The sequence below is a fragment of the Octopus sinensis genome, linkage group LG1, assembly GCF_006345805.1.
Source record: "Octopus sinensis linkage group LG1, ASM634580v1, whole genome shotgun sequence".
NCBI lineage: Eukaryota > Metazoa > Mollusca > Cephalopoda > Octopoda > Octopodidae > Octopus > Octopus sinensis.
The window spans coordinates 145,246,942-145,264,600 of NC_042997.1; the positions used below are offsets into that span (position 1 = coordinate 145,246,942).

The window sequence follows — 17,659 nt, forward strand, 5'->3', positions numbered from 1 at the left end:
TTTCTATGTCTGGATGCCCTTCTTAATGCCAACCACTTTACAGAGTGTACTTGGTGCTTTTTGTGTTGCACCAGCACTGGTGCTTTTTACATAGCACTGGCGGGGTTGCCAACTAATTTAATCCCCTCAGCTGGGAGACAGAGTCGTACTGGAGGAGGAGGCTTTGTGCTAGTTGAGAGGTTAAAGTATAATCTCTCTCTGAAGTTGTCTGTGTATGGCAGGTTTGGTAGCCTTCAACTAACACTATCTCCTCCGAGACCCTGCGGTGCAAGTTGACCAAAATTGAGAGTATGATAGAAGAAGGCCTGCTCTTCCTTCCGTAGAAGAAAAAATTCAAATCGAACTATGTTAACACCAAAAATTATTTACACCAAAAAGGTGCTTTTTTTCTATGAAAATCCCCATTTTTTTTACGATTTTTTGACAACTGTGTTACCATTTTTCGGTGTATTTCAACCAGAAAAATGTTCACTTAAAGAGAATAACAAGCTACATAATGCAAAATTTTTACTTTTCAAAAATTCCAATTCTAAAGGGTCGAAACAAACCTGAGCAACACTGGGCGATACTGCTAGTAGAGGGATAGAGACAGGTGTATTACTCTAGGGGGAGATACTTGGCTACCTAAGTAGGGAGAGGAAGAAGACATAAAGACAGACAGCGTGAGAAAGAGGACATCTCTACAAGACATTCCCACAGTGGGAAGAATAGAAATGGAAAAGAGGGAGACAGGGTTTTTTTTTATAAGAGTGTGAAGGGAGATATTTAGAGATGGAGATAAGGAGACTGTAGCAAGTGATGTGAGAGAAACTGAAGTGGGTGGTGGTGGCCATGGTAGATATGAGAGTGCATTGAGAATGTGTGGGTATACATGTGAGGGAGAGTGGAGGGACCTGTAACAGGCAGTGGTCATGGTTGTTGGAAGGTGGGTTGTGGGAGGACTTCTGACAGATTGTGTGTGCAGTATTTGCAGAGTAGATCATCACCAATTTCTTCAAATTATACAGTTTCACTTATATGTGTGCATGTATACAAATATGAATACTTACACATGCACACACAAACATATACATTACATATACATTCATACAGATGTAAGCATGGCTATATGGATACACTAAGTTACAGGGATGTAAACAAAACAACACCAGTTGTCAAGCAGTGGTGGGAGACTAACACAAATATAAGACACACACACACACACATATATATATATCATGTGGTCGCATGATCATTAGGCTATTGGATGTTGTTATACATCCCTGGTCACAATGTGCTTTTGCATTATTTTTAGTGCTTTTGAATTCTTTTCTACTCTAAGCACAAGGCCCGAAATTTTGGAGGAGGGGAGCAGTCATTTAGATCAACCCCAGTACACAGTTGGTACTTAATTTATCAACTCCAAAAGGATGAAAGGCAAAGCCAACCTCGGCAGAATTTGAACTCAGAACGTAAAGACAAACGGAATACTGTCCAGCATGCTAACGCTTCTGCCAGCTCAATGCCGTGTTAGTTTTTGAATGATGTCACTCAGTTGGCTAGATGAGTAAGCCAACATTCCCCCTAATCAGAAGGCTAGTCCATTGCAGGGTCACCCATTTACAGCTGAGTGGACTGGAGCAATGTAAAATGAAGTGTTTTGTTCAAGAGGGTAACACATAGCTGGTCTGGGATATGAAACTACGATCTCATGATCGCTAGTGCAACAGACCTAACCAATAGGCCACATGCGTTCACACACACACACACACATGCTCACTGGGCTTTCAGTTTCCATCTACCAAATTCACTCATAAAGTTTTGATTGGCAAGGATGTAGTAGACAACATTTAATGAAGGTGTTGAAGATATATAAGTGTGTGTGTGTGTGTGCGCATGTGTATATAGATATTTATGAAATGAAAGCAGGTTTGAAGAAAAAAATTATTAGGCTATTGCATACACTTTCTGGGTATTTAGTGGATCTACCAACTGAAAACTCTCTAAGGGATCCTCTATGTGATCATTCAAATTGCTAAAAATAGCAGCCAAGCTTCTATCAACACACTGCAAAATCTCAAAAGAATAAATAAAAAATGACAAGAGAATCATGGTTATTTGGATCATAGGTCTACTCAATCAGGGCTAACCAGTGGCTAAACAACAACAACAACAGCAGCAGCAGCAGTAGCAAAAGTCAACACAGTGAATCATCAGATGCTACAGAATGTAGAAATCTGCAGAAATAACCACTTATCCAATTATGTAATATGAAGATGGCAGACGGTGCTAAGTGCAGTACCCACTTCAACAGACTCCAACCTCTGCAACAGATATCTGATGGAGCCTCAAATACTACAAAGCTCGCCCATCAACCCACTTTCAAGAGCAATTCAAACAGCACCAAATACCCCCACTATATTCTGCAGAGGAACAGCGAGTCCTGAAGAGAGGTAACAGAAGATCAAAAGCATATTGGCGCTAGGTTTCAATTGACTAGATTCTGTTGTTTTTTGCTCTGCTTAAGTGTTTTATCATGTTTAAAAAAGTTGCACCACCGTTACCACTGCAGCAGCTGCCACCACCACCATTGCCACCGTTACCACTGCTGCAGCTGCCACCACCACCACCACCACCACCACCACCACCATCACTATCAGCAGCACCACTACCATCACCATCATCATTTCATTTAATGCATCTTCAATGTAGGCATGAGGTGGATGGCATGATAGGATCTTAGGAGTCAAAAGACTACATTGTGCTCCAAAGTCTGTGAAGGTGCGTGGGTTAGTGGCTAGGGTGATCAGCTCATGATCGCAAGATCGTGTGTTCAATTCATGGCAGTGTGTTGTGTCCTTGAGTGAAACACTTTATTTCTTGTTACTCCATTTCACTCAACCGGCAAAAATGAGTTTTACCTGCAATTCAAAGGGCCAGCCTTATCACACTCTGTGTCATGCTGAATCTCCCCGAGAGCTACATTGGGGGTACATGTGTCTGTGGAGTATTCAGCCACTTGCACGTTAATTCCAGATGCAGCCTGTTTGGTAGGTCATATCAACTATAACTGACAGAGAACCAATGTTTACTCTGATATAGTTTCTATGTATGCTTTGGTATGGTTTCTATGTTTGGAGACCCTTGATACCAACTAATTTGCAGGGTATACAGGGTGCTCTTTTCGTGTGTGGCAACAGCACTAACGCGGCCACTATATAACCCACAAAATTCTCCTAAGCTCTCTCTCACAAAACAGCAGTGAGGAAAGCAAACAATTATAAGAAGTGTTCTCAATGTCACTTCTTGCTTAGCTTCAACATTTTAATTAACACCTTTCGGTTCTTAATTAGAAACAAAATATTCATATTTGTAACTTGTCATCATATTCAACCAATCTTCCATACTGTGCCCATACATGAAATTAGCCAATGAAAGAACCTCTGTGTAGTCACTCACTATGCTACAAATAGCAGCCAATCTCCTCCAAATCACACCCACCAGGTTAACAAAGAAAGAAGAAACAAAACTGAACAACACATAAGATACTTCTCAAAAGACAGGATGGTCACACTTAGAATAGTTTTGATCATCACTCTTCTTAATTAGGGTGATGGTAATGGGGAAAAGACTAATAATGGTAAAGAGTGTTTTCACACTTGGTGTGCATGAAGTTATTAAAGAGCGATTAGTAACATAAGGAAGGACATTTACGGAGGAAATCTGTCAAATGTGTGTGTTTTGGAGTTGGATGCTAAGCAGGGGTTTCTGCTGGATTAAAATAATCCATTGAGCTACAATAGGTTAAGAACCATCAGATTATAACAAGTGTTTGGATAAACTAGCTGCTTGTAGTGGAAATGTTATAAAATGCTTAGTTGGTCGCAAATGATTTTTTAAACAGAAGTGAAGCTTCTTCCTTCATCTTTTTTATCCAACATTTCAATATTTGTAGAGTGAAGGTTGTAAGCTAGCAGAATCGTTAACACTCCAGGCAAAATGCTTAGTGACATTTCATCTGTCTTTATTTTCTGAGTTCAAATTCCACTGAGGTCAACATTGCCTTTCATCCTTTCAGGGTTGATAAAATAAGAACTAGTTGAGCACTGGAGTCAATTTAATCGACTTAACCCCTGCCCTGAAACTGCCGGCTTTGTGCCAAAATTTGAAACCAATATTTGAAGAGTGAATGATATTGTAGGAAATGTAGATACTACTGCATCGTTTTTCTCAGTTCTGACTTCATTGCTGAATTTCCAAATACTCAGATTAAAAAAAAAAAAAAAGAAAGAAAGAAAGAAAGAAGTAATTTCAGTCTTACCTTGAATTATATTCTTCCTGTTAGCTACAGTCTCCCCACTGAAATAATGAAAAAATAAAAAGGAGATATTTAGACACAAGTAAAATAAGCAGTGCAAAATATGTTCCATAAAATCAAATATCAACAATCAAATAACACAATGACGAATTAAAATCTAGGGAAACAAGGTTACATTAATTAAATGAGTTAATGAAGAAATTCTTGTGCACATGTGTGTGTGTGTGTGTGTGTGTATACATACGTATGTGTATATGTACATATGTATATAAATCATCGCGACTATTTAACATCTGGTTTTGAAAAAGTTTTGACATTTAGCAGTTAATTTTTTTTCTTCTAATTATTAACTGCATAACTTTGCTAACAACCAAAATTAACTTGAACTGGATTACTAGACATGCTACAGCAAGTACATAATGAACATAGACTAAAACATACAGAGTGATGCAAGCCAATGAAGGAGCCTGTATACGGCTGCACATGCTAGAAACGACAGCCAAATATACCACCTTCATCTCCACCATGCCCTACTCTTTTAAGAAACGAGGATAACATTGATTGGATAATGAAGTCCTAGAAAGGGATGGTCAATATCAGAATGGCTTTTGATCGCGAGTTTATCAATCAGGTTTGGTTGCTAAATGAAACAACAGCATTTAAGCTAGCTAATGATATCTCTACATAAATTACTTTACATCATCGAAAAAGATGTTAGGAATGGCAGTCAACTTCCTCACAGACTAATCCCTACTCCTTTAAAAAGAAAACTGCACTTAGGATAATGTTGTCCAAGGTGCACTATTTCTGAGAAAAAGACAGGCTGACATGGCATTTGATGATTGGTTGATTTTTACCAGCCACACCTGCAAACAGACAGACAGACAGTCATGCTTCCACACAGTTTCCATTTTCCAGATTCACTCACAAGGCATTTGTCAGCGATGGGATATAGTTCATGAAACTTGCCTAATGTGCCATGCAGGGACTGAATCTGAAGCCGCATGGCTACAAAGGGAACATATTAACCATACAACCATGCCTGTGCCAAATATTCTCTCTCACTTTTTTTACAAGGTTGGCATTTGACCATGGCCATGCTGGAGTACTGCTTTAAAGGGTTTTTTTAGTTGAAGAAATTTATCCCAGGACTAATTCTTGGTAAGACTGGTACTAATTCTATCAGTCTATTAGGCCGAACTGCTAAGTTATGTGAACATAAACACACCACCAAACGTTGTCAAATGGTGGTGGGAGGACAAGCACAGACACAATGACACACACACATACGATGGACTTCTTTCAGTTTCTATCTACCAAATCCACTCACAAGGTGCTATGCAGTGGGACTGATCCCAGAACCACGTGGTTGGGAAGCAAGCATCTCACCACACAGCCACACCCAATAATCAAGACTGCATAACTATCACTTGACTAATAAGAGTAATGTGGTCTAAATCTGTTGCTCTGGTCTGTCTCAGATTGATGTTTATAATGTCTCAAATCATTAACTTTAAGAAAAAATAATTAGCAGTTAATTAACAATATAGTATTTGATGAAGAGTAATTATTATAAACAATAAAGCTGCACCATCAACAGAGTTTATATCATAACAGGAATTTATACTATAAACAGGCAAATGGCAGCGTATATGACCAGGTCATAGACTAATCAGTTAAATTTTCTATTTAGAATATAATTTATTAGTCTAAATAACTTCTAATTATACTCAATACAGAAAAAGGAAATCTACTTGTAAGTAATTAATTATTCATTTATTATCGTAATAATGATAATGATGATAATAATAGTAATGATTTATAACAGATGCAAGGCCACAAATTTTGGAAGAAGGAGTTAATTATTTTGAGCCTGAACTCTGTGGCATTTTATTCTATCACTCTCAGAAGGATGAAAGACAAGGCGGACATCTGCTGGGTTTGAACTCAGAACAAATACTACAAGGAAATTTGTCCGACTCGCTAACAATTCTGTCTATCCACTGCCACGATAAGGATGGTTTTTAACATAGGTACAAGGCTGGAAATTGGGTGGAGGGGGTGTTAATCAATATCATTGATCTCAGTACCTGACTGGTACTTAATTTTAATGACTCAGAAAGGACAAAAGACTAAGTTGACTTTGGTAGGATTTGAACTCAGTACTCAGAGGGCCACAGCAAATAATGCAAGTCTGACACAAACAATTCTGCCAAACTATCATCATCACCATCATTATGATGATGATGGTGATGTTAATGATAATTGCTTCTAATATAGGCAAAAAGCCAGCAGTTTTGCGGGAAAGGGAATTATTGATATCATCACTACCACCGGTATGTAACCGGTACTATATTTTATCAATTAAGGCGGCGAGCTGGCAGAAACGTTAGCACGCTGACCGAAATGCTTAGTGATATTTCGTCTGCAGCTACGTTCTGAGTTCAAATTCTGCCGAGGTTGACTTTGCCTTTCATCGTTTCGGGGTCAATCAAATAAGTACCAGTTATGCACTGGGGTTGATACAATCGAATTAATCCGTTTGCCTGACCTTATTTGGCCTCTCTGTGTGTAGTAAAGAAATAAGTACTATATTTTATCAATCCCAGAAGAATAAAAAGCAAACTTGACTCTGGTAGGATTTGAACTCAGAATGTTAAGAGCCAGACCAAATACTACACAGTATTTTTTCTCTTACGCACTAACCATTCTGCCAACTCAAGAAATTAAATTTTGTCTGTAAAAAAAAAATTAACAAAATAAAAACAATTCCTCCAAAGCAACAACAAAATTAAAGCCACTGTATAAAAGAAGGTCAATTACTTCATCTTGTTGATTGTTATTTACTCAAAAGGAACTACCCTCTCCCGATGACTTTTAAGATTTCAGTTAGATTAGCCAAATTGAGTGGAGCAGGTCAACTTGATCTTGCAGTATGGTAAAACAACAGCTGTATCACAAACAGCGAAGAGCTAACAACATAAAGCCTGACAGTTGGCTGCCACTTGTGGATATAAAAATAAAATATCCCAATCTCAAGACTCTGCCTCCTGCTAAGTAAGCATTCCATAGTAGTTGCTTAATAAATGACGAAGACGATGGCAAAAAAGAACACAAAGAAAATAATATATATATATATATATAAAAAAAAAAACAATCAACAGTATAGGTTTTTTTCTTCTCTCCTCTCAAATAGATATGTATGACATATGCTCTCTAATTCTCTCTTTCTCTCGCTATCTTTCACTCATTCCTTCTGTCTCTCATGTACATAAATCATTTCCTCCCTATCTTTCTCAGCTTCTCTGTCACTCGCTCTCTCACTCATGTATAGCCGTACATTGAGTCATAGAAATATACACACAGAACTATACAAGTTTCATAAAAGAAAAAACAAAAAAAAAACCCAGCAAATACTGAAAATGTTTTGTATTAGTACAGAAACATCACAATCATCATTATCATAATCATTCTCATCATTTAACATCCATATTCCATGCTAGCATGGGTTAGACAATTCAACAGAAACAAATGAGCCAGAAGACTGTACCAAGCTCCGATATTGAAATTAAAAAAATGATGCAGAGTTGACCCTGCAGGGTGGTTATGAAGCTTGTTTAGCAACTGTATAGTTTCAGGTTCAGTTCCACCACACAGTACCTTGGGCATGTGTCTTTTACCACAGCCCTGGGTAGTCCAATATCTTAAGACTAAATTTGGTAGAAGGAAATTGAGTAGAAACCTGTTATATAAATATGTTTAAAAAATAAAAAACAAAAGCCTGTAAGTGGTTGCTTGAAATGCTAGAAATAGACACACTAAACTATTAAGCTACCTAATATATAAAATGATATGACAGAATTATGGATATACAATTCACTTTGAGAATATGAAGTTTTGTATTCTATCTCAATGTGTGGCATCTTGGGTATGTACCTGCTACTGTAGCCTCAGGTCAAATAATGCCTTGTGGGTGGAATTAGTAGATGGAAATTGTAAAGAAGCACAAGAGCATGTTTGTGTGTGTATGTGTTTAGGCATACACACATATATATATATCACCTCTTTGGTAAGACATGCTCTTCTCCTATCATAATTTAATACAACACCAGTCTATATCCCACTCAGTCGATGGGTTCTTATCTTGAAGGTACTTGGCAACCTCATTGGTGCTGGTGCCACATAAAAAGCACCCAGTATACATTGTTAAGGGCATCCAGCTAGAGAAACCACACCAAAGCAGATATAGAACCTGGTGGAGGCCTGTGGCTTGTCTCTTCTTGTCAAGCCATCCAACCCCTGCCAGCATGGAAATAAACAAAAAAATAAATGTTTCCTTCTTGAGCCATGCCAGGCTCATAAAGACTGGTTTCCCAGTTTCAATGGCGTATATATTCCCCACCTGGATGAGACGCCAATCCGTCACAGAATTACTCATTTTTGCCAGCTGAGTGGACAGGAACAATGTGAAATGAAGTGTTTTGCTCAAGAATACAATGCATCGCCTGGTTCAGGAATAGAAACCAAAATGCTGACATGGAAACAAGGATGTTAAAAGATGATGATGATGATGAGGAGGAGGATGTGTGTGAGTATGTATATAAAGGGTAAAGACCTCCTTTGGTCATGAATGACCATTGGATTGCACCTAGAAAATTATCCTCCGAGGCACAAGTTTGGACAAGGTTGTTTATGGAAGAAGAGCAGTTGTTTATGCATATCAGCCTCTCCTCTCAATGCCACTGATGTTATCCAAGAGAAAAGCAAAAGCTGATACAGCTTGACACCTGTGATGTTACAAGTCATTTGTACAGCTGAGTGAACTGGATGGAGCACAACACATACTCTAGCCTGGGAATCAAACTCACTACTTCATGACTGAGGGCCCAATGTTCTAACAACTGGGCCATACACCTTCACCCATACATATATATATATATATATATATATATATATATATATTATATATATATATATATATAAATCGTTCCATGCTATTTATACATGTACATTCAAGATGCATAGATATGTGTGTGTGATGCAGTTTCACATGAAATTATTTGAGCAAAAAAACCGTGACATAACAATGACATTCCCTGTTAACAAATTCCACTGGTTTACTACAATGAACTAAATGGCATCAATCAGAAATTTTTCTAGCATAATAACAATACAGTTACTAACTACATTACGATAATTATTTAAATTGGAGTGTATTTTTTTTTTATATGGCTTAGCTTTAAATCACATGTGAAGGAATGTAGCCTAATGGTTAAAATATCGGATCCATGATCAACAGATCATGGGTTAAATTCCTCAACTAGGTGTAGTATTGTGTCCGTGACCAAAACATTTCATTTCTCAAAGCTCCAGTATACTCAGCTGGAAAAGAGTGCTAGCTCAGTGCTCTGGGGCAGACCTGGTGGGTGGTGGGCACATGCTACTCTCAATAAAAGAAGTGTACTCTTCTAAATAATGTTATTATGCCCTTTTCTCCTGGAATTGTATTCCTTTCTGATCTTGTGACCTCGCTTCGAAAAATTCCTGGGACTATGCCTAGTGCTGGTGTAGTTCTCTCTCTCACTCTCTTTCCCTCTACCCATCACAGGAGACAGATAGAACAGGTGCCAGACTTTAAAAACCCACAAATACTAGGGTCCCATTTTTCCCTATACACAGGAAGTCAAGACCATTGTCCAAGCAAAGATGGTGTAGGATTAATTGAGCGAGATTTGGTCATTTTTCTAGTAGGTTTGGTAACCATGTAGAGGGAACTGTCTAAATAAGGCAAAGGCAACCTTTACCCTGAAATGGGCCATGTAATTCATGGTTCATCATCAAATGGGCTGCACTGCAAAAAAATTTCAAGGTAATTTTTTATTGAACATGCCATTCAAAAAGCCGCATAGGCCACAACCTGCTCATGGCTGATCTCAATGTCTCTTTGTTGTGGGGTATGTTATTTTACAAGTTAATTATTTACATTTGACAGATATTTGTCCTCATCTTGTTTGTTGTTAACAAAACTTTTCGGCTGATATACTCTCCAGCCTTCATCAAGTGTCTTGGGGAAATTTCAAACCCAGGTTTGAAATTAGGAATGAGAACCAAGGTTTGAAATTACTCCAAGACAACTGATGAAGGCAGGAGAGTATATCAGTTGAAACGTTGTGTTAACAACAAACAAGATGAGAACAAATATCTGTCAAATGTAAATAATGTACATAATTCCTCATCTCTCAAATATAGAACTGGTTTACAAGTTGTTACAAGGCATAGTAGATCTAGAAAGGTCCAGACCATTACAAACTTGCAAGAAAAAAAAAAAGGGATAAAGATCCTTTCCAAGACTCATAGGGCTAGTTCTCCAGTTTCTTGGAGGGGATGCCAGTCAGTCACAGAGTTACTCATTTTTGACAGTTGAGTGAAATGGAGCAATATGAAATGAAGGGTCTCACTCAAGAATGCAATGCATTGCCTGGTCCAGGAATCAAAACCAAAATCTTATGATCACGAGTCCAACACCCCTAACCATTAAGCCACATGCCTTCACTAACTTGCGAGGACTACTTGGAAATTAATAAGTTTTTCTTCGTTCTGATTTAGCTTTTGTGTGGGTTGATTCCCACAACATGGTTTTATTTCATTTCTGCTTTCACTAACTCGAGCAAATCCTGTTGCGGTTATAATACAGAGTGATCAGAATGAGTGTAAGAAATACAAATGGTGAGCTACTTTCTCATGATCGATAAATGAAAATAGATACGGCCTCACACAATGAAACTAATTATTGTACTTGAATAACAGCTGAGCACAGATACAAATGACTGTGTGTGTCCAATTGTAAACATATGTCAACAACCCATGCATGCATTTTCAGAAACACTCAACACTTGTTTGCATGGGAAAACATATGCAAATATCTTTTTTTGTCTTCCTTTTCTGATAACAAGGGAACTGTGCCAATTTTTATTGTGAAATTTTGTATTAATTCAAAAGCTAAATCGGTGAGTTCTGATGATAAATAAGGTTAATTTGGTTTATATATGACCAGACTACTTCAATCCTTTACAGTTAGTTTTTTTTCTTTTTTTATCTAAATGACAGAGAAAGAGATTCTGAACAAAAAATATAGAGAGAGGTACAAGTGTGATTGCGTGGTAAGAAGGTTGCTTCCCAACCACATGGTTCTGGGTTCAGTCCCATTGTGTGGCACTTTAGGTAAGTGTTTTCTATAGCCCCAAGTTGACCAATGCCTTGTAAGTAGATTTGGAAAACTGAAACTGTGTGAAAGTCCATTGTGTGTGTGTATGTGTGTGTGTGTGTGTGTGTGCATGCACGCACATATCTATATGTGTGTGTGTGTGTGTATGCAAACACATTATGTGTGTGTGTGTTATCATCCCCTTGCTATAACTCCACACACATGGTAGCTGAAAACAATTATCACCACCATGTAAGTAATGTCCTTTGATTCCTATCTTTTGCAAAAATGTATCTGGTCATGGGAAAATATTACCTTACTAGCAAACAAGAAGGGGTTGTGACAGGAAGGGCATCCCAGCCATAGAAAAAACCCCCACCTCAACAAATTCTGCCCCAACCATGCAAGAATAGAAAAGTGGATGTTAAAATGATGATGATGATAGAAGTATGTTATACCGTTTGCTAACAAAATAACACAAAACTGCAAAGACATTTGGAAATACTTTGCATTTTTTTTTCTCATGCTGTCTTTTAACTCTTTAGCATTTAGATTTCTATGTCAAATGTATTGCTTATTCATCCACATTGATTGAAATCGATCAACATCAATGGAAATTGCAGCTGTGATACCAGTGCCGATGGTACGTAACAGAACCATCCGAACGTGGCTGTTGCCAGCGCCGCCCCGACTGACCTCGTGCCGGTGGCACGTAAAAAGCACCATCCGATCGTGGCCGTTTGCCAGCCTCGCCTGGCACCTGTGCCGGTGGCACATAAAAAGCACCCACTGCACTCATGGAGTGGTTGGCGTTAGGAAGGGCATCCAGCCGTAGAAACATTGCCAGATCAGACTGGGCCTGGTGCAGCCTTCTGGCTTCCCAGACCCCAGTTGAACCGTCCAACCCATGCTAGCATGGAAAGCGGACGCTAAACGATGATGATGATGATGATGATGATTGTTTTGAATTAATCACACATTATCTTGTAGCTTCAAGATTTTAAATTGTGTATTTGTATATTTTAAGAATGACATTGTAGGGTAGGTGTCAGAGGTTGGATCTGGTCAGTTTCAACGTAAAACAGGTTGAATATTTGGGCCTCTCATGGCCAGATTAAATGCTAACGGGTTAACTGAATATTAGTTATATTGTGCTTGATTGTAAACTCGACATAAGAAGAGGAGTTAAAATTAATGTAAAAATAATTGGCTATTCATTTAACATAAAAAAAACAATATTGTTAAAAAAATAATAGGGCTCTGTTATGTTAAGCCCTTTGCTCCTTATGGAACGTAGGCCAGGCCACCATTAACTTTTCTCCACTCCTCTCTAAGGTTTGTGGGTTTTGAATTGTAATTGACACTTTTTTAACTTGGCTTTTTTTTCTATGTTGGAGTGTTGACCATAAGCAAAGTTTTAACCTCTGAGAAGCAGTGGTCAATATAAGTTTGACCTCTGTCCTTTGACCTGTCAATATTGAAGGCTTTAATAGGAGCATGTGCTCTGCTGGCATAGCTCTCAGGGTTACTAAGGTACACAAGTCTCTACATCACAAAGACTGAACCATGTGGTGGTAACAGGACTCTATGTAGTACAAAATATCGATATTTATGCAAAAAAAAAATTTGTTCAACAAAAACCATTCTAAATTATGCTGACCAAAACAAAAAAAAAAAAATGTTTACATCACAAATTCTGCTGATCCCTTGATTTTTCTGGCAATAATTCTTTCCTTTATGCTCACAAAATTTTAATAAAAAAAAAAAATTCATCATTTAAAGGAAGGAGGGAAAAAATCATTGCTAATGACCTTTTACATTGCTTCTGAAACTGGTTGGAAGAAGTGAGGAGGTTATTTTCAGATGAAAAGCCATACTCCAAACATGACCTCTACACCTCAACAGTGAACCATGACTATGGCATCTGCACTATCGGTGGCCAACTGTCAGATGTGGTCAGCATTTATGAGGCACGTGGTTAACTCACTGGTCAGAGCCAGTTCAACCTACCCACAGTGAATACCACCACAAGTCAAAGTTCAAGTACAGACCTGAATGCTGACAACAAAAGGGAGTCCACAGAAGGTTCCCAACAACCATGTGGCTATTTTAAGATGGTCAATGGATTAACTCTACTAGTTACCTCTCCCACAAAAAGAAAACAAAATAAAAATGCATCCCCCACCTCTAATGAACTTTTACATAATCTCTGTCTACCAAAATTTCATTCACAAAATGCTGCACGGTAGGATTGAAATCTAAATTGCATGGTGGCAGGGCAACCTCCTTAACCACACATCTATGACTACTAACTACCATGGAAACACATTGTGATAAGAGTGAAAATTAGAAGCTTGCATCTGGTTTTCAGAGTTTAAAGTTTAGATTACTAGAGCAGTGAAAATATAAAAAAATAAAAGTAATAAATAAATACAATAAAAAAAACTTAGTCTTTTTGAAGAGAAATATTTTCACAAAGCTAAACTTAAGCAAAAGCAGAAAACAGATTTTTTTGGTTTACTTTTCAAAATTGACGAGTGGGGTGGGTTAAAGTTGAAAAACTTTTTTTTTGTTGTTTTTGTCTCGTATCTACCAATACTCACCACTTTTGCTGTGTTTTGATTATGCTATTATTATTATTATTATTATTTTACTTTTTCATGCTCTGCATTTTGCAACTAGCTCAGAAGCCAAATAAATAAACTCACATTTTCCTTTTATGAGCCTATGGCAATAACCCAGTAATGTCTGTTGCGATATCATTGAACATAGGTTATATAAGTTGTTGATGTCACCTCTGGCTTCCTGATTGCACATGCTTAAGAGGTCAATATCCTTTAGGCTTTTTTACTTTTATATTCTCGTAGGCTAACTCATACATCTAGTTTAGAGCAATTAAACTAATTCACATTTATTTATAAACCAATGTGACTAAATAAAACCATTAAACTGGATATGAAGACGAAAATATTCATAGTTTAAGGAAGTTTGGTGACCTAGTTCATAACATTTTGTGATTAGCAAATCATCATCATCGTCTATTTTCCCAAGTTTGAAGTGACTATTTTTAAGTGAGACAGCGTTTTACAGCTGGATGAACTTCTCAATGCCCTTTTAGTTATCTCTTACAAGATGCTGAGATAAACCCGAATGATACTTATATTTACAAAGGAAATAATGCTCAATGTATTCTACAAACTGTAAACACATATTGTGTTGTACAAAAAAAAAAATACATACCTAGTTTTCTTCTTTGGAGTTCAAATGGGAAAGAAAGGGTGGGGAGCAGGAAATCTGAACAATTAACTCAGTATCATCATCAATATCATTTTACATCCCATTTCTATGGTGGCATGAGTTAGATGGGTCATCAGTCTGAATCAGCTTTTACTCTTCTAGACAGGCCAGAAGATCATGTTTTGGTCATTGATTTTATATTTGGCAGTTTCTATAGCTGGATGCCCTTCCTATAACCAACCACTTTACAGAATGAACTTAAATATTTCCAATTACCAATTCAAAATCATCATTTTCTAACATTCATATTTCATGCTGGCATGGTTTCAATGGCTGGATAGACTTCCTGGTGCCAACCACTTTATTTCAGTGAAACCTGTCAGTGCTGGTGCCACATGAAAAGCACTGTAAAAGGCACTGGTGCTGGTTCCATGTAAAAAGCACCTGGTATATTTTGTAAATTGGCTGGTTTTAGGAAGGGCATCCAGCTGTAGAAACCATGCCAAAAACAGACAAATGGGACCTAGTGCAACACTTGGCCTTACCAACTCCTGTTAAAACCCATGCCAGCCTGGAAAATAGATGTAAACTGATGATGATGATCTGTATTCTCAGTATCCAAAAAGAATTTAGTTATCATCTATATATATAAAGCTGAAGTTGTCTGTGTGTGTGTGTGTGGCAGGTTTGGTAGCCTTCAACTAACACTATCTCTTCCAAGACTCTGCGGCGCAAGTTGACCAAAATTGAGAGTATGACAGAAGAAGGCTTGCTCTTCATTTCGTAGAAGAAAAAATTCAAATCGGACCATGTTAAATTATTTAAATCAAAAAGGTGCTATTTTTCTATGAAATTCCCTATTTTTTACGATTTTTTGACTGCTGTGTTGCCATTTTTCAGTGTATTTCAACCAGAAAAATGTTCACTTAAAGAGAATAACAAGCTACATAATGCAAAATTTTTACTTTTCAAAAATTCCAATTCTAAAGGGTCAAAACAAACCCGAGCAACGCCGGGCGATACTGCTAGTTTAATTATAAAACAAGTAATCAACAAATGCTTTGCATCAACCATGATTTTAAATAGGAATAAGGAGAGAGCTCTTGATTTTTCTTCCTAGACTGATGAGATTGATGCAGTGGTTGGTTAGCCTGAACCACTGTAGATCAATGTCTGCAACAGCAACAGTAAATTGGGTGGAGCTGCAACTGTTTAAAGCAGCCAAGGACCAGGTGGTGGTGTCAAAATGGGTAACATGTTTAGTTTGTCTTAATCTGATGTTAGCTAACTTGATACATCACTCCTGTTAACTGTATTTCTCTCTCCCAGTTTATCTTTCATCATTACTTTTAATTAAGAATAAAAACATTTCTGAGTTGAAGAGGAAACCAGTGGTGTAGTGTGTTTGTCTCAAATATATCCTCAAAGACAGGAAATGGTTCCAAGCACATGCATTACATTAAAGTAGCTTCATTTGCAAAACACTGCAGAAACACACACACACACCGCAAACCAAAAGCAAAAAAAAGACAGCTAAAAATAAGTCATTTTCGTTGTTTCAAACAACATATGTTTAGAAGTGGCAGTCACTTTCACATTGTACATCAACAAATTAATGCATTTCATGTTTTCGAATAAGAAAACAAATTTGTTATTTGTTCATTAATGGGTCAGGCAAGTGTATTGCACTTGCAACATTACAATATCTGGCATTTTTTTTTTTTTTCTTTTCATATTTTTAAGTTCAAAGAATTTGGGAACCATTCTTATAATAAGCACTTGAGTACTGCCATATGTGTGTGTGTTTTGGTAATGTATATCATTGGTGAAAGATGTAAATGACAATAAGAGGACCGATAAACCATGTCACTTTTACCACTATGAATGCAACAAATCAATGTTTGGTCAACTGTGAAGCTATATGCTACAATGCTCTTGTGTACAAAAAGTAATATGATATATAAAGTGGTTACTCACAATCTTGGTGAAAATTAAATAAACACTACACACACACACGGCATTTCTATTGCTTATTATAAACATATGTGCGTGCATACACACACACATTGTATTTTATTATATAATCCTTAATTATCTATATTTAATTTAGCATCCAAAATTAGGTGCAGGCATGGCTGTGTGGTTAAGAAGTCTGTTTCACAACCACACTGTTTCAGATTCAGTCTGAGTGTAGAACACCTTGAAAGAAGGCAGTGAGATGGCAGAAACGTTAGCACGCCGGGCGAAGTGCTTAGCGGCATTCAGTCTGCCGCTACGTTCTGAGTTCAAATTCTGCCGAAGTTGACTTTGCCTTTCATCCTTTCGGGGTCGATTAAATAAGTACCAGTTACGCACTGGAGTCGATATAATCGACTTAATCCGTTTGTCTGTCCTCTCTGTGTTTAGCCCCTTGTGGGTAGTAAAAAGAGGAGAATGTTTTCTACTATAGCCCAGGGCAGCCCAATGCCTTGTGAGTGAATTTGGTAAATGGGAACAATAGGAAGCACATTGTGGGGAAGTATATTCACATTTGTATGTGAGTGTGTGTACGCATCTGCATGAATGAGCATTAATGTTGATATTCCACAAATTTGCAAGAACAGGAAGAGCATCCTTCCATGCATTACTGCCTCAATAAACTTTGCCCAATCCATGCTAGCATGGAGGGGAGGGGAAGAGGATATAGGCACGAGCGGGGCTGTGTGCTAAGAAGCTTGCATCCCAGCCACATGGTTCTGGGTTCAGGCCCTTTGTGTCTTCTACAATAGCCTCAAGCCAACCAAAGCCTTGTGAGTGGGACTTGATAGATGGAAACTGAAAGAAGCCACTTGTATGTATGTATATGTATGTGTGTGTGTGTATATATATATATATATATATATATATATATATATATATACACATATACATATATATATCAT

At 37.6% G+C, this 17,659-nt stretch overlaps 1 protein-coding gene across 1 annotated transcript in view; it reads right to left on the reverse strand.

The window, feature by feature from the left end:
- Positions 1-7,125, reverse strand: part of LOC115225053 (probable cyclin-dependent serine/threonine-protein kinase DDB_G0292550) — a 29,531-nt gene extending 22,406 nt beyond the window's left edge. The window contains exons 1-2 of the mRNA XM_036504620.1: positions 7,121-7,125; positions 4,301-4,338 (exon numbers count right to left, since the gene is read on the reverse strand). Coding sequence (XP_036360513.1) covers positions 4,301-4,338; positions 7,121-7,125 — 43 coding nt within the window. The remainder of the gene's footprint in view (positions 1-4,300; positions 4,339-7,120) is intronic.
- Between the last annotated feature and the right edge of the window lie 10,534 nt (positions 7,126-17,659).